Genomic DNA, 27,611 nt, shown 5'->3' with positions numbered 1-27,611 from the left:
CGGATCCGTCTGCTTCGAATTCCATCAATTACACACGGCATCGTAATGCTATAAGCCCCTTTATACTTCGTACGGGGCTAAAAAATCTCCTATTTACAATGGTAGTTGTGAATGGTTTATGATTTCATGGGATGTATTTGTGGAAAAACTTCAATTCAGTCGGCCAAACAAAAATAGAAAAAAAAAATTATGGAAAATTATTCGGTGAAAAAAGCATCAGTTACCGGAGGACGATTTTCGACGTAACCGTACAATCAAAAAGCGCATTGAAAAAGCAATTTGTGTTGTGAAATATATCGATTACGGTGGTGTCACATCAAATAAATGAAAATGGAAAAATTTTGTGTCTGAAAGGGCAAGAGAAAAAAAGCTGAACAGTAAACTTTCAGTACAGTGTTGTCCGTCAATGATATATGAAAAATCTGTACATTAATCAATGGCATTGTATTTCGACTTCAGATCTTATTCCAGGCGAATAAGTTATGAACGAATAAGTTAAAGTCAGTGTGAAAGGGAATTCTTAGAACTTCTATTAAAAGGATACCGGTAAGTGGAAATTATTGATTGATGAACTGAATGTAATGAAAGCTAAAAATTGACATTAGAATATACTAAACCATGTACCAGTCGTAAAAAGCTATTTCAATGAAAAGTCACAACAACATTTTCAGATAAAAATATCAAAAATGTGTAATCGGTTTTTCAACTATTTCGAACTCGAACTGTGATACGAATGGTAGAAACTGGCAAGAACGACATGATCATGTAGTGTACGAGGTTCTCTGTGGTTGGATTGGCCGTTAAGTCCACCATTCAATTATACCAACAGTTTTCTCCCCAAACGACTTAGCCATTTGTGCAAATATGTTATCCCACATTTATCCCACAGGAATTTCGAAACCTAATTCTATTGTAGATAACGCCCAACGACAGTTATTTCTGTATTGATGCCAGCTTAAACCAGAATAATTTTCCAACCGCCTGTTTTTTCGTATCAATTGGTTTCGGATCACTTTCGAATCTCGTTGCGACCATTACCTGTATCAGACTTATTTGCTAACCTAACAGCGATAAGAAGCAGTACTTTTTTCTCAGAAGGTGCGAGACAGTACGGTACACCCAAGATATTGCGATGTAAAGTAACGAACTTTGATTTCGAATCTAGACCCTCTTGGATAATTGAAAACAGGAAATGTCAGAAAGCTTTTAAGATAGCCGTTTCTGTCAGCTGTCATCTGTTATCTCCTGTGATGACAAAAGTGAGCGATAATTTCCTTAATTTTGATGAGACATCTAACTAAAATCTTAAGAGAAGTGAAATTTTACCGATTAAAATTGAATCGTTTCGGTTACGTTTGGCTCCGTCTTAATTAATAGCTGAATCAATTAGAATAGTAGATTTCCTACAGTCTGAAAGTTGTGGTATCCCTGGCTTTGGTTTCAAGTAAAATAAACTTCGTTAGCTTTACAAAGACGGTATGCACAATATGTATAACCAATAGCATTATCTAGTCTGTCTATCACTACTTTTGTTCGAAGTATCTTGAACTCTCTTACTTTTGTAGATTTAACATTTATTTCGCTATATAAGACGACATTAGTTACAATTTAATGCATATTTTTGATCTTCACTTTCATTAACAGATGAAAAAGGTGACGCTCAAAAAAAAAATCTATTAGCTCTATCATATCAAGTCTTTGGGGAGGTCATGCAAATACAGATACGCGGATGACACATTACAGTTGACGATAAAATGACGGATTTCATACAAATATTCACTTCATGTGATGATGGTCGTCGTCCTGATGATGTGGTTGTTTTTTATTCCCATGTAAAATCCATAACATAACTCAGGATACAAATTAAAAGTCTCGTTTTCGTGGGTTTATTTACCTTGATTTTGCCTCGGATCAACAAACTACACACGAAAACTCTACTTTTCAACCTTTTATCCCTAGTCACATTCTAATAGATAACAAGAGATAACAAGAAGAAAATTCCAATTTTCGTGTGAATTTTGTTGATCAGAGGAGAGGCCGAGGCCAATAATCGCACAAGAACGTGACAATTAATTTTTATCCCTACCAATTTTGTAGTTTTAAAATATTTTCACGACAGAATCTTGTCATTCAAATAATTGGTACAGTCAACCTGCTCACATTTCCCTGTTTTCAATATGTTTTTTGTACAACATGAAAAATCAACTCAACTTTTTGCAAAGTTCATCAAAGTTATCGCAAAATTAAACTTGGAAAATCAAATTATGCCAACAAATGAGCGTCTTCATTGGACGACTTTAGTGAATTAAAGTCGACTGAAATTCCTAATTAACAATTATGTATCATGTCAATTAATTTTATCAATGGTTTTGTAAACATGTGGTTAAAATTTCACATTGAAAACATACAACAATAGTGTCAGCTTGAATATGGTACGATGTATTTGTCGTATATGTACCTTTTATAGTACGGACCGCTGAGATAAAAATTTGTGCTTCCAATACTTACTGTAGAGGTGTACTATACTATAGAAGCGCGAAAGAGGCCTAATTAAAAAAATTGTTCTACTGTCAATTTTGTCAGTATAAAAAAGAAAGATTTGAATTAGGCCTCTTTCTATAAATAAGTAACTCTAGCTACACATAGCGACACGAATTAGACCTAATTTTCTTTTGTTCTCTTGTCAAGGTTGACAGTAAAACAAAAGATAAATTGAATTTGGTTTCTTTCGGTATTTTTTCATACCAACGCCGAAGGAATCCTAAATTTTTTCCTAACAAAATTGACATGAGACTAATAGTTATTTGTGTATCTGTTTTGGACGTTTGATTTTAGGCAATTTCGCGAGTTGTAGCCCGAACGAAGTGAGTATGCGTTGGTATGAAAATGTACCGAAAGAAACCAAATTCAGTTTATCTTTTGTTTTACTGTCAACCTTGACAAGAGAACAAAAGAAAATTAGGTCTAATTCGTGTCGCTCTTTGTAGCTAGAGTTATTTATTTATAGAAAGAGACCTAATTCAAATCTTTCTTTTCTATACTCAAAAAAATTTTCATGTAAGGGGTCGAAAACCCGAGAAAAATCTCGAAACTCACTCATTTTCGGACCCGACACATGAAAAAGAAAATTTTGAATTAGGTCTCCTACGCATCGGGGATAAATTCAATATGTTTGTTCCAAGGTTGTGAAAGACAATATACATGTCTGAATTGTCAAGATTTGTGTTTCACCCACCTTCGTAAGTGTCTTAACCTGTTCTTTCAGAACCTTGGTTTGTTCCATCGTACGGTAAAAATGATTTTTGACAAGCCGAAAACGAACGAGAGCAGCCACAAAGCAAGAACATCACTCCTTCGCAATCAATTTGTCAATAATTTTTGGTTATGGCTCTATGGATGACAGGTCAATAACCTTGGAACATACCATGTATATCATGTTTATATACTTTGGTTGTAATTCACCCTGCTAATATTCCGGCGAAACAAGTACATACGCACTAAAACTATCCCTTCAGGACCCCTACTATTACCATGCACACATTCACAAACTGAGTAATGAATATACAGATAATTCATGATTTCGTTAACCATAGCTAATACAACACAATAAAATATGGCCGACGCTGTGTAGTGTAGTAAAGAATAGAGAAGTTCTTCGAAATGGAATAAAATTAATTTTGATGTAATGTTTTTAAGAAAATAAACAATCTGGCGAAATTTTAGTGTTTATTTCGCCGTTTCGTATGGTTCTTTTGTTGAAGTGTGAATTGTGTGTGTTCTGCGGTTCGAATAAATCCAATAAATTGTGCCATTCTCCACCTACATGAAAAAAACTGAACTCTAAAGTGAAATAAGATTTTTTGCTGTGAAAAATAAAGTGGTTTTAGAATTCAGTTTTAGTGCATTATCTTTACACAAAAAACATGTTTCGGTTCAATCAAATATTATAGTGGCCAGATGTGAAGAAATAGCTACCATATCAATGAAATAAAAAGTTTTGTTTCGTTTATATTAGTAGACGCGATGACACATTTGATGACAGATAAGTAAATGCAAGAAGCATATTGTGTTGTTTCGTTGTATATCACTGGTTCGTTTAAAGTAAAGAATTTCGAAGAATTGAAAATTTGTAATTTGTTTGCTTTATGAGTGTCTCACTTTGTCGTAAATGTTACATTTAACATTGAATCAACAAAGGAATTCGTGTTTACTTCCGGACTGTTCAGCGAAAATCTTAAAGATATGTGTGTGGACTAAAGTTATACTAATTGAACATCAGTTGCATTATAGGTGTATTGACTGCATTGACTGTGTAAACACCAAAAAATAAAATGATACCTTTCCAATAACAAAGCGCGTTAAACCACAAAATCGTTCATTTTTTTTTAAACGAAAGTCAATTCGTGTTAACAAAGTGAATTTATACGAAAGATCAACAACTCGTGATTAGTAGACAAATAAAAATGAAATCCACGTCATAAATAAAAAAAAGTAAAAAAGTCAACACACAAGCAAGAACAGAGATTTTAATCAAACAACAAACAGTGCCATACAAATAACTTTATTATATAAAATTTATAAACAAAATTGTATCAAAAACCCTTGGAAATTTTACACCCAACGGACTTTGATCATGAATGCTGTTCATCTGTGACTTTAACGAAAACAGCGGATTAATGGGAATACGTTTAAGTGTAGGATTATATTAATCAAATTGTAGGCAGGCAGTACATACCGTATACTGAACATTATTTAGTAAATTCCTGTTTTTACTCTACATGAATCAAAAGAAGCAGTCAACAAAATGAGAAAACTTGCTGGTATGTTGATTTACATGTAGTATTCATAAGATCTATTTGAACTCGAACAATTCAAACAAAACATGCTTGATACACTAAGAAAAACCAATAGATTTACTTACACTTCGAACGGTCGGTGTGTCAACTTGGTCACGCACGCATATTATACCGTATCAATAAGGTGTAAGGAATATTCTTTTCTGTACTAAGTTGCATAACGTTCCCAGATAACGTATTTTAAAATCTGAATAGATTAGATAAGATCAAGTGGATAGGATTACAAAATCCTAGTAGCTTGACTGCCAATGAGCCTTGTCCATAGTACAATTTAATTTAAACCTCTTTACATGACTTGGTCTATAATTATTTACGTATCAAGGGGTGATTTTTTTGGTGAGTGTGCAGTGTTGCTACCCGAGCCGAAGGCCAGAAAAACACTTTACCCTAGTTACGAATAAAACGTTTCATTCCAATGGTTGCGAAAGTTGATTTATATTCATTAACAGTAGCTCCAAATCATGAAACATAAACAAAAATCTTCAATTTAACCTGTCACATATGGCTATTCATCTGTTATCGATAATGACACAAAAATAATCACAAGCTCTGGGTAGTAGGTCCTTTAATATAGTAAAATGAATGTTAGAAAACTTGAAGTACAAGATTTGAAATCATCGGATTAAATATACTTTGATCGATAATAATACTGGTCATATGCTTGCCGTCTGTAACACGGATAACAGGTTAAACAATCACCCAACAAGAACCATGGAAAGGTTTTGAAATTAAACTTAATTCAACACATCGCATGGTAACAAATATGTCGTTTTTACTTAAGACAAACCCAGGAAACATAGAAAGAACATAGCTTCTCCATTTTGCCTTTGAATCAAGACTAAATTATGCCTTCTTTAAGGAGTACATTGAAGTACCATGACGCCATTTTGCGTGTCCGAATTTTGATGGGAAGCTCGTGCTGAGCACCTCACACATGATAGTTAATGTTAACGCAAGCGCGAGACACGCATTTTTACTTTTGCTATCGAAGGAACTTAAAACTTCAGAATTTAGGTATCCTTGGATTCTTCGAGTGTACACGGTGTCCTTTGTTTAGATGGCACTGAGTTCCTACTATCTGTTCTCCAATTCCAAAAAAACAAAAATTCTTCAGGAAAAAAATTGTTGACTTGAATCTCGTACTTCACCTGTAGAATTGAATTCTTCAGATGTCAGTTGATAGGATATTCTCAAATTAAAGTATCATTTTGTGTGTGGAGATTATCTATCATAGCAAGGTTGAAATACTCTACAATCAGTTATATTGTCCATATCGACAACACATCCATTACGTTATCAACAGATCCATCCATGAAATATTGAAGCATGGAAGTACTAGATTTCAAATTAAAAATGCTATAACTTGATGACTTGAAACAGGCAAATTATAATTAGAAGCCTAATCCATCCTTATACCGAATCCAATTATTATAAGTTCCTCGACTCAAAATCAGTCAAAATCGAAATAACAACAAGGCCCAGGAATTCAATGTATAGTTAACATTCAGGGTTTTCCCCTAAAATAATCAAAAATTCCATACCTAAAATTGAATTCTATTATAACTTGCAACATATGCCGATGCGTCACATCATTACAAAAGATAATCGAGGCTAGGATTTTGTATTGTGAACAATTTTAGGAAAATGTGTCTGCATCAAATGCGTAATATTTTGTAATTTAATCCATTTTCGATACCAGCTGCTGGATACCATTCACCATATTGTCCAACGTGAACACAATTTTCTTAGCGTGTGTATTTATAGCGATCGTTCGTCTTTTGAGACAAATTTAATTGATGAAAATGAAAGACAATAAAGATGCTATTCGTTCTGCACATATGGGACGTGCAAATTTCAATTAAGATGAATAGACGACTTTAAATGAATGTGATATAAAATGTAGTTAGATATGAGCGCGCTCTGTGGAATGAAGAAGTCTTTGCAATTGAAGCGATTAATTTGTCTTCTTATTATCTGGTTTTGTGTACTTTGTGTAAGCACCACGAAAACCTCAGCTATTTCAAAATCAATTATTGTTATTACGATCTGATTGGTGGATGTCGAATATATAACACAATGGAATACAATTACGATGTCTCAGAGCGACGACGCTCTAAATTTAATATAACCGAAATATCGAATCGTGAACTTTGTGAAACATTTTTTCATTAGTTGTAATTTGATGTAATTACCAATAAATACTGTGGATTTAATGAAGTATCTTGATTTGATATTTACAATAGACTGAATGGCTCAATCGAAAAATTAATTTCGTTAATTTTTAATTCAAATAATTGATTTGCAAAAGTTGCTCTTGCACAATACTTTCATTTTGATTGAAGAGTTTCGAACCGGCTCATTGACTTGTATGTCTCTCTGTTTTGTTACTTTTATTCGTCTATTCCGTTCAACGATGATGTACACTCCGCATTTCACCGGCATCACCAAATTAGTCTACTGTCTGTAATTCCATTGATAAATTATTTACAGTAACCAATTTCCTCTTAAATAATTTTTAGTGAATACTGGCATGTCCCGGCCTCCTAAACCGATATCACAAGCTAAACGAGTAGCTCCTCCAGCTGTGCCTGACGTTTATCGTCATTCAGGCAGTTCGTTCGGATCAGCTGGCTATGGTTCTTCAGAAGATGCTGGAGGATTTCTTACCGTTCCTGATGCAACAAGTATTATAGGAATTAGAGGTTCGTTGTCACAACCACCGTCAATTCAATATCTTAGTTTCATCATTCCTTTCATTAGATGATCACAGTGACTACGGCAGTACATTTTCCAAGAGTCCTGGTGTGCTGAGCAACTATGTGGCACCGAATGCGTTTACATTTCCCACGGCTCGAGAACCACTAACACACAAAGCTGCCGTTTACTATCATCAACAACTGGCGTTGCAAGAAGACCAAGGCATTGATTTAACTCAATCTCCCGGTCGAGATAGTCCTGGCAGCTCTTCGGGCTCGGCTGGATCTGGATCACGCCATTCGACAGCCAGTTTAGATTCCGGTCGTGCATCATCATATCATACGCAAACATCGTCGTCGACTAGAGGTGCACTGTCTTCGCCAAGATGCAGTGTCAGTTCGTGTTCCATTGGAAGTGTGGATCGTATGACTTCAAGAACGGTTCGTTTGGAATTGAATTTCAATTCAGAAAGATTTTTGACAAAATTCAAATCGTTTAGGATCATGAAATCATTACCGATTGGTTGAGAGAGCTCAACTACGAAGATTATGCTCAACTGTTTTCGGATGCCGGCTACGATATGCCGACCATAAGTCGAATGACACCGGAGGATCTAACAGCTATAGGTATCAAGAAGCCACATCATCGTGAAAAAATCAAGCAACACATTGATGCTCTACAGTTACCCGATAATCTACCGAATAATGTGCCTGTACGTTGAAATTGCGATTCAAGATCCATGCGTGTAATCGTTGTTCATTGAATTTTGCGTTACGTTAAAACTGTGTCAACGATAAGCGATAACGACACTTTTGTGAACAACCTTGTGCACATGGGTCACGAACAACCAGGAAAAATGTGTCGACGACATTCTGAACGTAACATTTCGTTTACAGGGTTCAATTGAGGAATGGTTGCGACTGCTACGACTGGAAGAATATGTGCAACCGCTTTTTGCGCAAGGCTACGCAACTGTACGTGATGTGACCCAGTTGCCATGGGAAGATATGGAGGACATTGGTATTGTTAAACTAGGCCATCAAAAGAAATTATTGCTTGCCATAAAACGTGTTAAGGATATTATGAGTGGTAAATGGGTTTTGCCGGGATTGACTCCGATGCTATGTGGCAGTCAGGTAAGCCTATAACTTTAGCCGTAGAGCTTTTCACTATTTTGTCAAAATTGAATCGCTTGTATGATGCATAAACCACACCCGCCTCATACGGTTTTCCATTTTTCTTTTTTAAATTGTTTTTATTTGTCGATGTGCAAACAAACAGCCAAACATCTTGTTGGATATTTATGTTAGACTTAGACATATTGCTTGTTTCATTTGAATGTCGTATACCGTACACCTGATCACAAATCTATCAAAATTGCCTTGTCACACAAATCATAGACCATTAGTATATTCATCCGAGCAAATTTTATCCGCTGTATGTGTGTGTGAATAGTTTGTAGATGAGCGCTGACCATCATTTACAGTAAATGCTACAGGTCATATACTTCAGACATTACATTCGATAGAAATAAAACTTGCGCGCAATGTAACTCAAAGAGGAATCGAACGTACAGGCTCAGAAATCTCAGGAAAAAATCTTTGAATCTAGTACTTCAATTCTGTAGTAACATCGTAGTATTGTTGAAAGTTATAATCTTTGTTGTCATGAATCAAAAGTTGACGTTTAAAATTCGATGATTTTTGTACTTAAAGACCATACCAAGTGGAACCCGACTTTCGACACTAAGTTGAAATTTAATCAAAAATCTTCTGTTGTGTTCACTGACATAGTACGAGCTTCTGAACACTATTAATAAAATTTGATAACTCCGTCCATACCGAGTAAAGAGTGAAATTCAACCAATAAATCGGAATCGAAAAACGTTATCTCGTGGAAGTCCTTTGATTGTGCAGTCACATCGCTTAGTCCACGGTCACTTAGTCATTGATTAAATTGAAGCGATAGATTTGGTGAAACAACAACAAAGACATGCATCCATTTGTCATGCAATTTCTGTTGTAACTAACAATGACTAACTACTACTCACAAACTGCGCGTCAATTTCATTTTATCATCTCGATTCATTTCAAACTGTGAATACAAAATCTTACATATAACACGCATAAAATATTCAGTCATCAACACACGGATCAATGCAATCACAACCACATGCATCCGCCTGGTCATGTCCATCCACTTTGCCGTTACAATCCCCATACACTAGTCATTCTGCCGACGATTATCAACTGTATCAGAATGCATGTTATGAACAACAACTTTATCAGCAGCACGCCCAACAGATGGTACAATGGGAACAACAAAATATGATGTCACAAAGTCCGTACAATGCCAATGAAATGGAAAATGATATCGTCTTGATCAAGGTAAGTGCAGAGTCGAAGAGAACACAGATAAAATGTACCGAAATTGATCATCGCGGACGTTTGAGTTAACGGGGGCGACCTATAAGTAAACGTAATAACCCGCTGTAAAGATATGACTGTATTCATCGCATGATTGGTTGATACAGGATAGTGTTGTAGCTACTAGCCAATATAATACTAATTCAGTCCAGACCCTTAAAACTGTTCTACAATCCATTTCTGTTTAGTGCAAGCCTTAGATGTGGTCTTGAATGTGACATATCCATCACACTCAAATTATATTTTAGATTTAATGAAGCTCAATCAAATAGAATTACTGCAAGCAAGATCGAAGCACATCCGTACATGACTAGAGTACGATACTAATTTTCATATTATCGTGCATGAATTGATAGAAATCGTTAATACTAGACTGCCTCTAACGTCTAAACTCTCTCTTCGTTGCCAACTTTTTATATTTTCCACAACTCGAAGATTGAAACGTTTCGCGAAATTTTGTATTATTATCTCTATGACCTTAAGACCTTTGAAAGCCGATAAAAATTACTGATGAGACGAGACAGACTACTTGTTTGGTGGATTATTTTTCACAGAATCTATTGCGCCCTTATCCGAAATCTAAATCTTAGAAATATAAAAGTAAACTCTGATGTCGTAAAGGTCAGATCCACAACGAAAAGTACCTACACTTCGTTTACTCCACGCGTACATTCTCTTGTTTAATTTTCTTTTCTTTTTTTAATAAATTGTCGGAAGAATCTGTGTAAATAATGAAGTTCAATGCTAAATGAGAAATGCCGATGCAAGGTACGATCACCGAATAATGTTTACACTTCTATCTTTGTACTCACTTTTTTTCCTCCTTGTTATAAGCTTCAATACACGCATTTCATTTCACATTCAAATTTACCATTTTCATCGGATCCAAGAGTCTCGTTTTCTCATTTCTTTTGTCAACTTTCTATTTAGCTTCGCCAGCCTCGGGGCAAATCTTTGGAATCATTGGAAGATCCAGCCGAACGTGTTAACAGTGGCCATTTAACGTTCATACGACCGACTGAAGCTCCGTATTTCTGTCATCAAGGTGTTAACATTTTGCCAAACATGATGCACCAACAGTATCCACAAACAATTCAACAAATGGTAAAGACCTCATCTTGCATCTTCCCATTCATGACATCGATCTAAAAAATTTAAATCCGTTTTTTAGCCATGGCGTAGATCTTACGATGATGGAGATATAACTCCGACAAATGAAATTGCTCTAAGCAGTTGCGATCAACAGGGTGGCACACTTCCACGCCATCATCGTAGCAACGTGCCGCGTCAACAGCGATCGACTGGAATCAATAGTTTTGGAGGATTAACTTCACAACAGCAGCAAGCAATGTTGGCTGGTGATTATACAAACGAAAATGCGATGATGTGTCCAACAAAGGTGAGTGAATTGGTGACAAATAAATTGAAAATCAAAAAATTTAAATCTAATGTCTCTACAGTGCTATGGTTCTCATTGTGCTACCCGTTCCCCTGGTATGCTAATGTCTAATCGAAAACAACCACCAGAACCGCCCCGAAGGCAGTGTTCCGTAGTTGATCAAGCAACTAGCCATTTAGAAAATTTGTCGTTGAATCAATTGAATCATTCAGCGTATCCGTTGCCACACCATCATTTACAAATGCATCAGAAACCGCAGCCACATCATTTCATCAACGCGAACAATATACACCATTCCGTGCAGCCACAGCCTTTGTATGCAAATTATGCGGGCCAGACTCATCAGACCACAGTGGAAATTCATGCAGAAAAACCGCAAGATTTCAAAGTAAGTTCCACATCGGCCTTGTCGTCATAAGAATCCGAGTTTAACGTCCGATGTTTCCAATTATTTTCACAGTCAAACACAAGTATTGACTCGATCGACGCAATACCATTCGCAAACGACAATGCTGGCACGATAAAGCAACGTGTTCTCAATCGTAGTGAAATGCAATCGTCTATGTCTTCATCGTCCTCGTCGTCGTCGTTGGCAACAACAGTCGCGAATATAAGTCAATCGCTGCATAAAACCACCAACGGAGCTGGTACGACAACCACACCGTCGCCCACATTGTCGTCGGTAAGTGTTAGTGGAAGTGATGGACAAAAGATCTCGAACACCATCGATTCAAATGTGCTCAATGACATTGGTAATATGTTGGCAAATTTAACCGATGAACTGGACGCAATGCTGGAGGAGGAGAAACGTGCAGGTCTTAACGACAGTGAGTAGTATGATAGATGGTAAATTTAGCGTCATAGATATGTGTATATGATTTTAACAATCGGTTCAAGCATTTTGGTTGCCTATAGGATATTATGTGTCAGTTTTGACAGGAAAAAAGTCAAAAAAGACGAAGCAATTCGGCTATGAGTTTCCATGCAAGGTACACACAATGTCGCAAGAAAGACATTTTTTACGCGAATACCGGGCGTAGTATGACTACGCGATTACGGTGACTTTATCTTTAAATTGGTCGAAGAAACTAGGTCTTTACAAGATTTTTATTAATTTTGAAATTTTTCGCTGTTTGAGGTTTTCTCAAATTCTACTCGTTCCGGCTTACTTAACGGAATACATGAAATTCTTGATGACACTTCGAAACGAGTCAGAGATATCATTTTCCTGTGCTCGACCATCCCTTCAGAGATGGCTTGTCATCTGTCGAGCCCTTTGAAGTGGTTCTTTTCACATGTTTTGAAACTATATATCAGACAGGTCATCTGTTGTTCACAACGACAGCTAAAATAAACGCGTTACTCTAATTAGCAACTTCTTATCTGATAAAATGTTTTCTGAAACAAACGAAGTAAAAGATTTTGTCGCAAATGCAACGTTACTTTAATGAAAGGAAGTAGTAGATTTAGTGACAATATTGCGATGTCTGCTGTTTCGGTAGATTATATCGAAATTAGCGAGATTTCGTTTAAAAGTGTACACGTGTACCTTTCATAGCCCAATTGTTTCGATTGAATAATTCAGTGCAATGAAGAAATAGTTTTTTTTGCTAAAAAAAATATTGAAACAAATCGTACTATTAATAATAACAGAACTTACATAATCGTATCCTTTTTCCGCCCAGATTGATATACATTTATACATTGTACTCAAACCTCAAACATTGATAAAAAATAAGACTTAAAAACAAAAACAACAAAAGGAAATTTTGACATATGCGTAGCCGTAATAAAATAAAATAAAAAGAAACAAAAAACTGCAAGAAAAATTACTTAATAATATCCATTTAACCGTTTTTTGGACTTACAGGGAAAAATATCAAATTTAATTGAAGCCGAATAATCGAATCGACATTCAGACGAATTAGAAAATGACAGAAATTCATTGTTTACACATTTTACCATATTGGTACAGTTCGTTTCGAATTCGAAATGTTATTCCTTCCAATGAAAGTATAAACCAGGTATGGTCTGTTCATACAAACCGGAGGACATGGCGATTTCATATAAACAAACTCACCTCTCATGAGAGGTGAGTTTGTTTATATGAAATCGCTATGTCATCCGCTCCATACAAAGTTTGACATTCGACCATATCTTGTGTTGACGTTCATTGATTCCTTCGTAGTAATTTTTTTTGATTTACTCTGTTGAGAAGATGGCACAACATTTTTCCAGTGTATTGCATCCCATTGATTTTCACTGTAGAATTTTTCGAACTTGTCAAACTGGAATTGACGATCGCACAGAAACGTAGCTTGTCACCTTAGACGAAAATATTTTTTTCAAAAGCTTTTGAATGACTGTTGTTGTCACGGGCATTAGAAATAATAGAAAACCAGTCATTCCCCATGCTCTAAGTTGAGTAGATGAGTAAACAGGTAGATTAGTGTTGGCACAGGACAGATGTTCAGATTTGCTACAAAGCTTATTTTAAGCTGAATCAGCCGATCAGGTTACCCAAATCTGAACTCAATTTTTCTCAGACTGTGGATAACGTTCAGGTTTGCAAAAAGGAATTCTGAATTTGACCTGAAAAAATTCAGGTTCTCAATATTTCAGGTCAAGTTTTACTTCTATGAAGCAGGAGATATGTGTGAAATGCAGTAAAACCCGGTTGAAATGTAGCAAAAAGCGCTTGATGTGAAGAAAAGGCGCTTAAAAGGCACATCTGAAAGGCACCAATATAGCAAACTGAATGTATTGAGAAAAGCGCACTTGTGATTTTCCAAGTCGCCATATATGGCCAGTGCGGGCCTGCTGGGCGATGCCTGAAGAGTTTTTTGATTTTTTGTATGAATGAAAGGCATCGGAGAACTTTTTACAAAATTGAATGTTCTTCATTTGGCTGAAGTGCTTCTTTGAGCCAATCCGGCTATGTAGACATTCTTGAATTCCTAATTTAATTCTTCGGAGAAATTGTGGATTGCTTGCAATTAAATTGAAAATATGCTCAAACCATGCACGCCCAAATGATGCCACACAGTCACGTCTTTTTGGTCCCTTGGATTCCAGATTATGTTTTTAGTTTTGTGTACTTTGACCTAAAATAAGTTTCTTTTCGCTTGTGGGCTTATTGAATATAATTTCTGCGTCAACGTGACTATATACATAGCCGACTCGAAAACACGCCTCCAAGAATATTTCACTTTATCAAATAAATGTACGACAATTATTACATACTGCAAACATTCGAAGAATATTACTGAGGTTCCAGTGAACAAAAAAAAAAGAATCAATTGAATGAGGGTGGAGAGAAACTTTTTTCTTTTTCTTTTCTATTATAACCAGAACAATTGTATATATCATATTATGACGTACTATATAAACAAACAAAAAACACTTAAACAAAATGATAAACTAGGAAATTAAATTTAAAAATTATATTAGTTTCGAGTATAAGCAATATGGAAGAAAGAAAGAAATAGATGGAAAAAAGTTGATTTGTTTTTAACAATTATAGTAAATAAGACTGATTTTAATTCTGAAAATTATTTTTTAAAATTTCCGTTGTTTTTCTAAAAATTTTGTTTTTTCGATTCAGACAAGAAAACGCATTTTCGGTTACACATTTCAATAGAACTTTTTCTAATTTTACGCCGATAGCAACATTATGAATCTTTATTTACATTCCGTCATCATAGTCATCAAAGATACAAGCACACTGATTACAAACCATTTTTTTTAGAAGAACTTTATCAATTGATTGGATGGAAAATTCAGTGATTTTAAATTTACAAAAAGATTTTAATTTAATATACGTGACACGACGTCTGCGCAACGCTCAGACTAATTAATAAAACCCATGAACCGAGTTACTCGTTTAGTTAGTAGTATGTGATTTTCAACGAGGCACTAATTGAAACTGATAAATTGCATTGGTTGAATCACTTTCATGATTACAGTAAATATATCATGAACGAAATGTCTCAATTTTTTCTTGTCTTTTGACGACGAAAAATGGAATTAATTGGTGAACTAATGAATAAGACACCTGGAAATCGCCATTCGATAGTTAAGGCCAATTCCAATATTTGCGTTGTGATATGTTTCACAATAAATGCGATACTTTTCTGCACCGAATTGTGAAAGCACACTCTTACATATTCTGTGTCTTCACCTCCGTCGTACTTTTCTAGTTTCGAGCACTTCTTTTAGCGCATTAATCGCATGCATCGTTTACATAACACGACATATAAGGTTCAAGTCTGCTGCCTGCATCAAATTCCAAACGCAAAGTAAATTAAATCGGCTGGAGTTACTATTTTCGAGGAAAATACAATGTGTTTCAAACTATGTCTTGCTAAAATCCTTTTACATGAATACATCGGCCTGGTTTAATAAAAATTAACAAAAACCGGAGAACTTCATATCGAGAGTTGTAAAGGCTTTGCGTGCTCGAAATGACAATTTTGTTCCCGAATATTTTTTCCTTGCAATGACAATCGCCAATCAGAGGGACAGAAGAATCTTCGCAACGTTTTTGTGTGGACGAAATTGAATTTACGCAACAAACCTGTTAATAGTACTTTGTTGTATCGTCTTGAAAATGTGCTATTACTGAGTACGAAGTTTATGAATCTCTAAGGCAAGCCATTGCATTTGTAAACCTAGTTTCTGCTCAAATTTGACAATGACTTAACCTTTTCAAAACGGACAGTCATCTGTTGTCCATATGACGACAAACGAGAAGCATATATATATGCAGGCTAAATATAAAACGAACGAAGTAAAAGATTTTATATCAAACAATAGCGATTCGCTAGTCGTTTTTAAAAGGTTACAAGATAAATCGAAACATTCTTTTATAGCAACATTCGTTTGGTCATTCCAATCTTTCTTTTTTTTGTTGAACAAAATTAAAACGTAGAACAGTATAAAACCCATTAGACCATCAACAGCCAGAATGAAAAAGAAATAAAACGAAAAAATAAACAAAACTAAACAAAAAAAACTATCTATAAATAACACACTAACGATAAAAACTAGTTCGATCTAAGATCTTTATAATTAATTAAACAAAATATTGTACAACGTACATACAATCAATCAACTAACACAAACTGACAAAGCAAAACAAGCGAAATTTGTATCTTTAATTAATGGTCTTTTTTCAATTTAGGATAAATTGCAATAGGGCAAAAATTAATATCTCTCCTCCAATAATGGTGTTTGCTATTAATCTACAAATACTTACAATTTTATACTTAAAAGGGTGTGTCTGATGATGCAACCTTCCAACAAAAAAAAATGAATGAAACTTTTTTATTACTAAAAACGCAAGAAGAACGTAAACATAGAAAATTTTCTTAATTTTAATTTTCAATTCAATTTTTTTTCTAGAAATATTTAGTTTTTAGTTCAACGATATCCTTTCGCATTTAAAAAAAAAATATTTTATATTTACACTTATATTCAATTTAGAAATTTATTTATAAAGTTGAGAAATATTAAAAACTGTTTATAGAAATCTAATTAACCTCTATTAATTGTATGAAGAAGGTGTGTGAAGATAAAAAAACACAAAAAATAACAACAACAAAAAGGTATATGTTTATACAACTATGTTAATATACAATTATATAGTCGAAGGATAAATAAAAATTGGTATAAAGTAAAATATGTTTTATTTCTGTAGCGCTTCCACTCCATTCCGGACGTCAAAAATGACTGAGGAATTATCCTAAAATCGAATTCAGTCTTCGCATTATTGATATACTAGGTCCCACCTTTTGGGCGGGTCAGGTCCCTTGACTGACAATTTTTTCAATATATTTTTGACCAATTTCATTGTTGAACTTCCGAAGCATCACTGATACAAATGCCTAAATTTAACATATCGATTACTCTAAACATTACAACGAAATTTGACAGAAAAAGTTTTTCAAATAAACCTTCGAAGACCGAATGATCTTTGAGTTCTCATTTTTCTTATAAATTTGCAGCAAGATTTTCAATCACCCACAAATCGTAAATAAAATGCGACTCGTGTGAATTACGGCCCTCGCTTCGCTCTGGCCGCAAACTTCCCACTCGTATGAGCTATCTATTGCCATTTTGTCATATTTAATCAGAGTAGATGCGAAGTTTTACAAATGTGGAACGATGAGAGGACTCTTTCACTTTGGTAAAAAATTTAAAAAAAAGCAGATAGATGTTCTTCTCTTACTGTTTTGTACAAAAAGGAAGTCCCCCGGTATTTTACAAAACCGTCACTCGTGAATAAAATGTGGATGGTAATAAACGACCGATAAATTAATTAATTTTTTTTTTTCGTTTCTTCACTTTTGACGATTCAGAAAACGACAAAAGTGAGGAATCGACAAAACGTCTTTAAGTTACATTTCGTAGAAGGATGAATTTCCCTAGGAACGAACAAAACGCCTTCTCGTTACATTTTGTAAAAGGATGAATTTGCTTTATATTTCCAAAATCGACAAAGAGTGAACGAAAGACAATTTTTTTTACTTTTTACTGATTTACTGAAGAGGTGCCAGCGACATGTACCACATTTCTATCGGTATTTTATTATTTTTATCCGTAAAATTGAATTTTTCTATTGGAATCCATAAATTATTACGACTCGTGAGAATTACGGCCCTCGCTTCGCTCTGGCCGCAAACTTATTACTCGTATAGGAGTTGTAACATATTTTGTTTGATTGTTGGAATAATGAATTTAAAAAAAAAATCAGAAATTTGTTGAGAATGACTTATATCTTATAGAAAGAATGATGGTTACATTTAACGTTTTTCATAAAATTTCCTACACTTTTCAATCATAGTGTGCTCATGACATTTTTCTGCCGTAAGACCTTGAGTAAAAAAAACATCTTTCTTTGGTAGTAGACGCATTAAATTTGTTAGTCAACTATCAAGTTGTTAGTTGTCAAGTTGTCAAGTTGACTATCAAATTTGATAGTTGACTATCAAATTTGATGGTTGACTAACAACTTGATAGTCAACTATCAAATTTGATAGTTGACTATCAAACTTGATAGTTGACTATCAAATTCGATCACATATTTCGGTATTTTCTGGTGTAAGACCCTGACTTTCAGTCAAGGGAATAAATATATATATGGATGGAATGCTATAAAGATTTGCACAATCTCCTCTGACGTTCTATTGTAAGATCACTGACTTGACATACCAGATTCACCTTTATTTTATAAGACTTTTGAATATAGTTGTGATAAATGATAACCAAATTATTTATTTTTGGTGGGCGTTGATTCACACGGGTAAAATTCATAAGCAAATAGACAAATGACACAGCTTTTGAGCTGATAAATCAGTTGCTGAAAAAATGTATAAATATTCAACGATTGTGAACTTTGCGGCTAGAGCGAAGCGAGATGTAATGCTAAAAAAACTGCGCCATTTATTAGAAAACAATGTCATTTTATGATATTTTTGTAACAATTGCAAAAACAATTGAGAAATCAGTCAGTCAAGAGACCTGACTCACCCAAAAGGTGAGGCCTAGTAAATATCAGTGGAGTGGAGAAATTCTGAATTTGGACATGTCACATTAGTGAATTATAAGATATTATAATTATATTTCATTCATTTAATTTTCATCGATAAAAAAGTCAATTTATTGTTAAAAAGGGTACAAACAACAATTATTAGTGTTTTTTACTCTATGATTTTTTAGATCCTTATTCTAATTGTGATTCAAACAGAAATGATCTACCGATTATGGATTATAAACGTTTAAGACCCGATCCAATTCTTCTGACCAGGGCAATCGACCGAATTGCGTGAGAAATTCTTCGCACTTTTGTTTAACACTTGCAGAGTAATATTGTTCCTTTGAGAGCGATGCCAGAAATTGGAAATTTGGGTCAGATTTCATCTTCCTTCGGTCCGATGGTTTACAGTGCGGTTCACATTTATCACATTTGCAGATGAAATCATAACCTTTTGATAAGTACTGTCGGCGCATGTAAGTCGGTGCTGATGATTCAATTAGATAGTTTATAAATAGTTGCTCGCCTTTTTTTATTGGACGTGATGTCTTAAATATCGAGACATTCGGGTCGTCATTTGAGCCCCTGTTACTTATGTTAGGCGCACATTTGTGATTGAACAATGATATCACGAGGCCCAGCTTCATTGAAATGAGTCCATTTGGCACACGTTTGCCGAAGGAGTTATTTGCCATAATAGCACGATGCTCTGCAACTAAGTGCATCAAAAATCGCTGACTGTGTTTCGTTCTGAACATTTTCTTAATTGATGGGATATCCAAAATGCCTGTGAATACTTGATAAATTTCTTTAAAACTGTGTCTATTCTTCGCAGGCGCTAAGTTTAGAAATTGTCGATATTTGGACTGGGAATCATTGATGGCGTTTGGGACTTGCGTATTGCGATTCGCTAGTGTACCTTCCACAAAACTTATCACTTCGTTTGCACTTGAAAATATCATTATTCCGAGTAGAAGTGACTCAGCTATGAATCTTATATCCGACGGCATTCGATTGATATTGGCACCACAGAACTTTTTATGAATGATATTCTCGTTGCGGCATTCTTCATTACAAAACATAACATCTGTGCATTTGGGGCAAGGGATGAAGTTTGCTTCTTCTTTTGTGCAAGTGTAACATTGAAATCGATCCGGAGCTTGGCCTAGTGAGCAATAAGCACTTTCTATTAAAACTGTTTTACCCACTTCAATGTCACAGGTAGCAATAACGTGTCGGCCAAATTCTTCGTTTCTCCGAACTTCTAAAACGTTGGCCATACACGGAAAATTTACAGATGGTTCAAAGCTGAGTTTTTCACCTTTTTCTTCTTCGGTTTTTTTTGGCATGAAATGCAGGCATTTTGCTTTCCGTTCCATTAATTTCTCCTTATATGGATAATTTGCTTGCTCAGCTAGTTTAATGTCGCGAAGACACTCATCATATCGGTCCATATTCAAGAAACATGCTGCACGGTTGGCATAAGCAAAACTTACGTTATTCGATCCATACTCTGCAAAACATAGTGCTGCACTGTAATATTCCATCGCATTGAGCCAATCCTTCGTGACAAACATCTTGTTTCCAATGAAACGCAAGAAATCCGATGTTTTGGTATTTTTCCTGGGATTGTATTCTTCATAGTAGAAAACTGTTTTGAAATCTGAATTCTTGAGTTTGCGATCCCATTCCTTCAAGTCGGAACTTTTTGTTTCGTTTGCAAACAAATCAACAAACGATGCATCTACAGCATCTGATTCTTTTTTCCACAAACGTTCATCAAATGAAGTTGGTGCCATGATAGTTTTTTGGTAATAAACTTATGAAATGAACCAAGGAAAAGCGTTTCGACAAATTGCACTCTAGAAACTGAGGTGAAACTTACGTAAACATTTAAATGTCAAATTGTTTATTCGTCTTATCTTAATGCCATAAAAAACAAATACAGAGAAACCTTCATCTAACATCGAATTCATTTCATTCATCGTTAAGTATAGTAACTTACATTTAATAAAATTATTGAGAAAGTCGTCATCGACATAATATATAATATCGATGTTTAAAGTAAAGTAAATCAGTATTGGTGCTAACTCCGGTCAGCTGGGAGGCGGTTGTCCACTTTGTGCGTGCAATTTGCTTGAAACTAATAGTGTATTGCAGAGCCTAATATTTGAGAATCGTTTTTGAGAATTTTTGGGAATTTAGGGAATTTTTGGGAATTTAGGGAATTTTGGGAATTAATTCCCAAAAATTCCCTAAAATTCCCAAAAAAATTCTTTTCTTTGCATTTTCATAATTAAATGCTCGTAAAAGATCAGGAAAAGTTCACGTATACTCTACTTGTAGGTCTCTCCAAAGCCGACATTAGTACAACACTACAATAATTTAAGAGCAATCTACACTCCGACCCCCTATGAAATACATTTTTGATGATAACTTTTTATTCGAATTATTTGTGAAAAAAGTGGCCTCATCGTTTGGTGCCAGAACATATAAGGTTTCGATAGCCACTGGAATTGTCCAGATTGATGTAGTGTACTGAGCAAAAACTCAAAACTCCTAAAATTTGTATTTTTTGTGATATTTTTTGGACTTTTGAGTTTTCTTGGCGTAAACTGCATCAATTTTGACAATATTATTTTTAGTTCAATGAACACATCAAAAACACACTGAAAATGTATATTGATATTGGAAAAGTGGAATTTTAAATTCTTAATTTCAGTTTAAAAAGCCGCTCCAATTTTCAAAAAGAAGTTATCATCGAAAATGTTTTTCATAGAAGGTCGGAGTGTAGACTGATCTTAAAATAATTATTTTTGAGTTATAGCAGCAAAAAGGTTTTCGGTACCCTCTGACATGCTTTCACCTTTGAACACTTTAACCGAAAATTTAAAAAAATGTTCGAAAAAAATGAAAGATACGATTCTCTAGAATTGAAGACGAATCTATCACTCCTTAAAATCGGAGACCACTTGTTCCCCTATCACCATCACCTCCAGTTTTGGCGATATGCCGCTTAAGCTCAATTTACTGAATATATTATATTCAATTTGTTCGAAATATTTGTTGTTTTTTTTTTAATTTTTGGGAATTTTTGGGAATTCAGGGAATTTTTGGGAATTCAGGGAATTTTTGAGAATTTTGGTGAATTTTTGGAAATTTTGGGAATTTAGAGAATTAATTCCCAAATATTAGGCTCTGGGTATTTTATGTCATTAGGAACAAAAACGTGTGTTTTCACCACAGTGGTTAAAAACACCCACTTTTTTGTTCCGTGTGGCATATTCTATTTTTCATGCTATCAATGCGAAAATCCTTATTTGCCCACTATGATTCATAGTCTATGAAGCGTTGTGAAAATGACGTTTTGTTGTCATTCTAAGAGGCGTCATTTTAGGTGAGATAATAATTATTTTCTTCCCTAAAAAGGCTTGTTGGGTGAGAAATCGATCATTTTCTCACCTAAAATGGCTGAATAGCAAAACACGCTATCTATATTATTTTCTTCAAAGTGGACGAAAATGCGGATTTTCGCAAAACGCAATCATGAAAAACGTTGTGTTCACTTCGGGAAAAAAAAGGAAATTCCACCTTGAGCGCTCGGTGAAATATCCTATTTTTACTTTCCTACATCATTTGACAAAACCTTAAACCAGCAATCTTTTGAATCTCACCATCGTTCCCAACCACCTATCCCTAGTTGAGACTTCCCTAAAGACTACCGTTTCGGCCCGCTAGCTTCAATGATCCCGACAGTTCATCTCTATTTTATTATTAAAATAGAGTGAAAACAAACTCTTTCAGGGCCATCGTCAGGAACGTTGTAGAGTGTAGATGATTAAAACCGTATACGTTCTAGGGATGGGAGGCGTTCAAAATTATCGATAATATCAATCGAAAGAAATTATCGATAATCGATTAATCATATCGTTATCGATAATTTAATAATTATCGATAATTATCAAAATATCGAAATTCGATAATTATCAAAATATCGATATTTTGATATTTATCTGAAAATTCATGATAATATACCGATATATCGGAATATATCGATAAATATCGGATTTTCGGACCGAAATATCGATATCTTGATAATTATCAAAATATCAATAATTATCGATTATCGATATTTTTTTGATAATTTTCGATAAAAAAAGTCGATAATTATCGATTATCGATAATTGATAATTATCGATAATCATTTTCATTATCGCCCATGCCTAATACGTCCTACAGTTATTGAGTGGAACATATTTGTTGGAGTTCCTCACCATAAATTTCTTTTCGTACCCATAGTATAACGACACGATTCCTGAACAAAATTCCAATTGTCAAACAATGAACTTCCATTGAAAATGTACCCAGCACGACAGCCATAGCACCGATGAAATTATGCAAACACTTAAGAACCACTGGGCGAAAAAATTTTCGTAATTCAATCGACCACAGAGCAAGACATCCGTTACATAATCCAATCAGTAAAAAAACGCCCGATATCAGTCCAACGATTGCATGTTTTATACCGAAATCACGACAGAGTAAAGTAAAGTTTATTTTACTCTGCCGTGCCGAAATGCTTTCCGCGGTAATTCACACATTCCACAATGATTCTACTCAACGCTAACAACGAACCAACCGTTTGGAAGATCCAATGAATAGTGCGTTTGGTCTGTGCCTCATATTGTGTCGACCAGATGTGTTGAGGTGGAAGTGTTATTATTCCTTCAATCATTAGGACTTTATACTGGGAACATAGAGTATTTAGTAAATTAATGTTGAAGATGACAACAAAATGACATTGTGTAATTCGGGAAATACGATTGTACGCTCAAAATCAATAAAGCGAAAGGTCAATGAAACCAGAGTAGTTCAGTTTGTGACTGACTGCATTTCATGAAAAATTAGAATTCATAATAATTATGGGAGTTCCCAACTCTTAGCAAATGGTAATCTAGTCTTAACTTGATTGTAACCTTGATATTGAATCAACGCTTTCATGTATAATATACATTGTATATGCATCGTATATCAAATGCACTTTTCAATTCATTCAGATCTTTCAGGACCGTACGAAGTACTAGAAGCTATTAGTTTTAATATGCCGCCTGTATATCATGAAATTAATTCGAAGCAGACGTTAATGCGGACTTACGTAAAAAAACTTAAAAGCTTCAATGCAAACGTAGAGCGTAGAAACGATATCAATAACTGAAAAGTTTTTTTTTTAATCGATTCACTATGGATCATGAGCCTTCAGAGTAAACGTGTAAATCCTGCTGGTTAGCCGTGCTGTAGAATGATAGGTTTTTTGCATGTAATACGATTAAGATTAAAATGAAACTTGTTTGAAAATTTGTTTGAAGATTTAAATAAAAAAAATCTGGCCCATGGGAGGATCGAACTCACGACCTTCGCGTTTCTAATTTCTGTGAATATTAGCACGACGCTCTAACCAGCTGAGCTAATGGGCCATGTGTGATGACGAAGACAATTTTCAAATCAACAAATTACTCTGCGATATGATTATATTTAAACACACAGTGTTAGCGATACAGCTGCGTTTGTACGCGCTACCAATAATTTTAAATAATAGTAACATACAGCTGTACCAGCTTTGCCGTCATAATATACTCTGAATATAACCATTCGGTTATATATTTCTCAAGAAATGAATGACAAACGTTTCTGTCGAATTGCTTTACTTACGATGATGGCAACCCCTAAACAACTCCAATATCTCGAACTTCTCTCCATTCCGGGCTTGAACTTCTCAGATATTTGAAAGGACTGACTATCTGATAAGTAGCAAAATGCAACACAAAGTCGTTCAACAAAAATATATATTTCTTTCGCATATCAATAAACCTATTGACAAATTTGTAATACATTTCCATTTTCTAATAAATAATTTAGCTATTATTTGATCCACTTCAATACCAAAACATACTCGCACAAACGTTAATCGAATCAAACATTACATTCGCACTGTGCCACAACCCAACCACACTAGCCTTATTTTTCGTCAGAGTCGTTCGTTTTAAACAAGAATCTATTCGCCATTGTATATGCTAAGCCAAGGGACAGCGCTCCGACCACCGTTCCTTGAGCAGCAACACGCAATTGCATCAAGAATACACTCGTACTCATTTCTCCACGATGTTTGAATTTGTATGCTCCAATGCCGCACACGGTAACTAAACCAATTAATCCTGAAAAAGAGAGAAACAATTGGATCAGTGGAGAAGTTGAAGATCAGTAAGTATGGTGTCTATTGGATAAATCTAATTCACGTCCAGAAAGATATGACGAATCCGTTTTTACTACCTGTCCCATAGCAAAAGTTTACCATTCCATAGCGATCCCTGCGAAAATGATCCGTTTCATGTGGACATTTTCGGTTCATTTAATTCATTTTCCTATAGGTAATTCAACTTTCGCTGGGGCAGGTATTTATCACATCTTTTAACGTCGATCTAATACAGACAGACGGTATAGTAAACCAGAACAGATTAGATTAGATTAGATGCTGCTACGTACTTCATTTCTTCGGAAACAACCTTGTTACTAGCAAACTAATTTTTGTATTTTTGAGCAAATTGCTTCGGGAACTGTTTTTCGACATGTGTAGTTGAATACCTCGCCTTCGGCTTGGATATACAAACTCCACCTTAGTAGACAGTTACCGAAGCTTGTTGCTCAAAAACACACTTGGGAGTTTGCTTTTACCACAAAATAGTTATCTCACGTAATAACTTACTCCTGCAGCATCCAATGCAACCCACTATTAAATGTCAAAATCTACTTTAGTGAGTTCTTTCGTTCTAACTACGGTTTTAAGGTTAAATGTCCAGAAATGTCATTCTCAGTAGAAACTATAAAATTTTGGTTCTCTGAAAATGTGTTTTGATTTAACCTTCGGCTCGAGCTACCACACTCGGCAAAATGAAAAGTTCCAAACAAGAACGTGCATGTCTGCTATTTTGTAGACTCTAGCTTTATTAAGAAGTAGAGTTTCTCAAACTTATTGTGTCCCCTAATTCAATTTTTCATAATTTGTTTGCTCGAGAGTATTGGATGCTGCAAATTTTCGTTATTGACTTATTAACGAAAATTTGCCACTTCCACCACTCTCTCTAGCAAACATACTATGAAAAATTGAATTAGGGGACACAATAAGTTTGAGAATTTTCTTTTGTATTACTTCGTTCCAAAAATAAACTCTCCGTCTCCAACAACTCTATCTTATTTGGCATTTAATGTCTTATTCAGAGCCATAATTCCAATTATTATTAACCGAAATTCAACTGGAATAACTACTAATAAAATGCGGTGAGTGCCGGGCTTATATCCATAATCATTTTCATTTCACCATAATTTGGTCCTTAGAATCATTTTAATGAATAAAACCAAATTCTACAAATCCTAAATTGGTAGGAAGCGTAAGAATGGTCAAATTATCAACATTCCTGTGAAAATTTTGAGAAAGTGTGCCAAAGAAAAGTTTTGAATGAAAGCTAATTGAAGGAATAACGAAATTTGCTGTGTCATTTATCTAATAATTTTCACTTTTAGCAAATCATTGGAAAAATTATTTTCGTCATTCCTGTTGAACGTCCTTCACATTTCAGATTACGTTGGAGGCGTGCTTCGATGACACACAGCATTTTTTCTTGTCTTACGTAAAGGAGTTCACTATCAAGTACCAATCGAAATGTGGACGATTATGTAATTTAACATAAAATTAAGTTAAAAATACAAACTAAGGATTGCCCCAATAAAGGAAACAAAAAAAAAATTCCCAAACAAAATGCAATTATCGTCATGTTCAAAATTATTGCAATGCCAAGGCCACTATTGCATAAGACAAAGCGAAGTAAAAATAAAATCAATAACACACTGCATCATCACACCATTGAGAAAATGTTTTCCGCATCATTCTCGTTGTGTTATCACATTATCGCTAGAACAGAACGCTAAAATCTTCTAAAATCGCGAGTTTTGTTCCCTTTTTTACACTCACCAGCCACAAGAAATGGTGAATCCTTTGATTTTCGCGCTAGCTTACTGCCCGCTGTATCGTCATTGTATTCTTCGTGGAACGTTGATTTCACCATGTTTACGAGTAGATCTTTGGAATTCGAGTTAATTTACTTATTGCTACGGTAACAACTAATTAATAATTGTTACATGCACTGACAACAAATTTTGTTTAAACTGATCACGCTTGTGAAATGCTTTGAACTGTCATTGACGTAATATCATCATCTGACATCGTAATTTTCATAATCAGAGGGAGTAGGGCTGTGTTGCCGCTCATATTTGCTTACTCTCGTTCATCGAAACGCGGGTAAAGAAACGAGATTTGAAAGAGTGTTGAGATTATTATTAGTGTTCTTTGGAAGTTCTTACGGTGGATAGGCTGAAAGGTACTGGAAAAGGTAAGACGTTGTTGTTATTTATGAAAATTTAGTGTTCCACTGTTTTTTTTCGGAAAAAGGTAGAACAAAAAAGGATTGAATTGTTGTGAAAATGGCGAACAAAATAAGAATTTCCTCGGTCTAGCATCAGGGGATATTTAGTTGAATTTTTGGCGAATTTTTGCGAATTCGGCGAATTTAGTGAATTTAGAAAATTTTAGATTTTTTTTTTGTTAATTACTCTAGCTACTCTAGTCTTTTGCAGCAATTTTTTATTGA

At 34.8% G+C, this 27,611-nt stretch overlaps 3 protein-coding genes and 1 non-coding gene across 8 annotated transcripts; 1 reads left to right on the top strand and 3 right to left on the bottom strand.

Annotated features, from left to right (window-relative positions):
• The first annotated feature begins 136 nt into the window (after window positions 1-136).
• Window positions 137-13,431, top strand: LOC119079473. Of its 5 annotated transcripts, none has more exons than XM_037187408.1 (10): window positions 137-546; window positions 7,376-7,558; window positions 7,617-7,993; window positions 8,053-8,265; window positions 8,450-8,689; window positions 9,692-9,940; window positions 10,910-11,083; window positions 11,151-11,378; window positions 11,440-11,766; window positions 11,839-13,431. In XM_037187408.1, the coding sequence occupies exons 2-10, from the start codon at window positions 7,387-7,389 to the stop codon at window positions 12,211-12,213; spliced, it is 2,355 nt and encodes a 784-aa protein (XP_037043303.1). In that variant the 5' UTR covers window positions 137-546; window positions 7,376-7,386; the 3' UTR covers window positions 12,214-13,431. The 5 variants fall into 5 exon arrangements, with proteins under 5 accessions (XP_037043303.1, XP_037043305.1, XP_037043304.1 ...); XM_037187410.1 differs by lacking the exon at window positions 137-546 and adding an exon at window positions 3,599-4,820 and having other exon boundaries at window positions 9,845-9,940; XM_037187409.1 differs by lacking the exon at window positions 137-546 and adding an exon at window positions 3,599-4,820 and having other exon boundaries at window positions 9,842-9,940.
• Window positions 13,432-19,015: 5,584 nt separating this feature from the next.
• On the bottom strand, window positions 19,016-20,776 carry LOC119079486 (SET and MYND domain-containing protein DDB_G0273589-like). Its single transcript, XM_037187429.1, has one exon. It carries the CDS (start codon window positions 20,709-20,711, stop codon window positions 19,140-19,142), a length of 1,572 nt encoding a protein of 523 aa, XP_037043324.1. The 5' UTR covers window positions 20,712-20,776; the 3' UTR covers window positions 19,016-19,139.
• Window positions 20,777-24,296: 3,520 nt separating this feature from the next.
• Trnai-aau lies at window positions 24,297-24,386 on the bottom strand. Its single transcript is given in 2 exon segments — window positions 24,297-24,332; window positions 24,349-24,386. It is a non-coding gene; the product is annotated as a tRNA-Ile (tRNA).
• Window positions 24,387-24,737: 351 nt separating this feature from the next.
• LOC119079549 (HIG1 domain family member 1A, mitochondrial-like) lies at window positions 24,738-27,169 on the bottom strand. The gene is made up of 2 exons (XM_037187537.1): window positions 26,936-27,169; window positions 24,738-25,124 (listed from the first exon to the last, which is right to left on the bottom strand). The coding sequence occupies exons 1-2, from the start codon at window positions 27,027-27,029 to the stop codon at window positions 24,928-24,930; spliced, it is 291 nt and encodes a 96-aa protein (XP_037043432.1). The 5' UTR covers window positions 27,030-27,169; the 3' UTR covers window positions 24,738-24,927.
• Window positions 27,170-27,611: the final 442 nt, after the last annotated feature.

The sequence above is a fragment of the Bradysia coprophila genome, unplaced genomic scaffold, assembly GCF_014529535.1.
Source record: "Bradysia coprophila strain Holo2 unplaced genomic scaffold, BU_Bcop_v1 contig_324, whole genome shotgun sequence".
Lineage (NCBI taxonomy): Eukaryota > Metazoa > Arthropoda > Insecta > Diptera > Sciaridae > Bradysia > Bradysia coprophila.
This window is presented reverse-complemented; position numbering and strand designations above follow the sequence as displayed.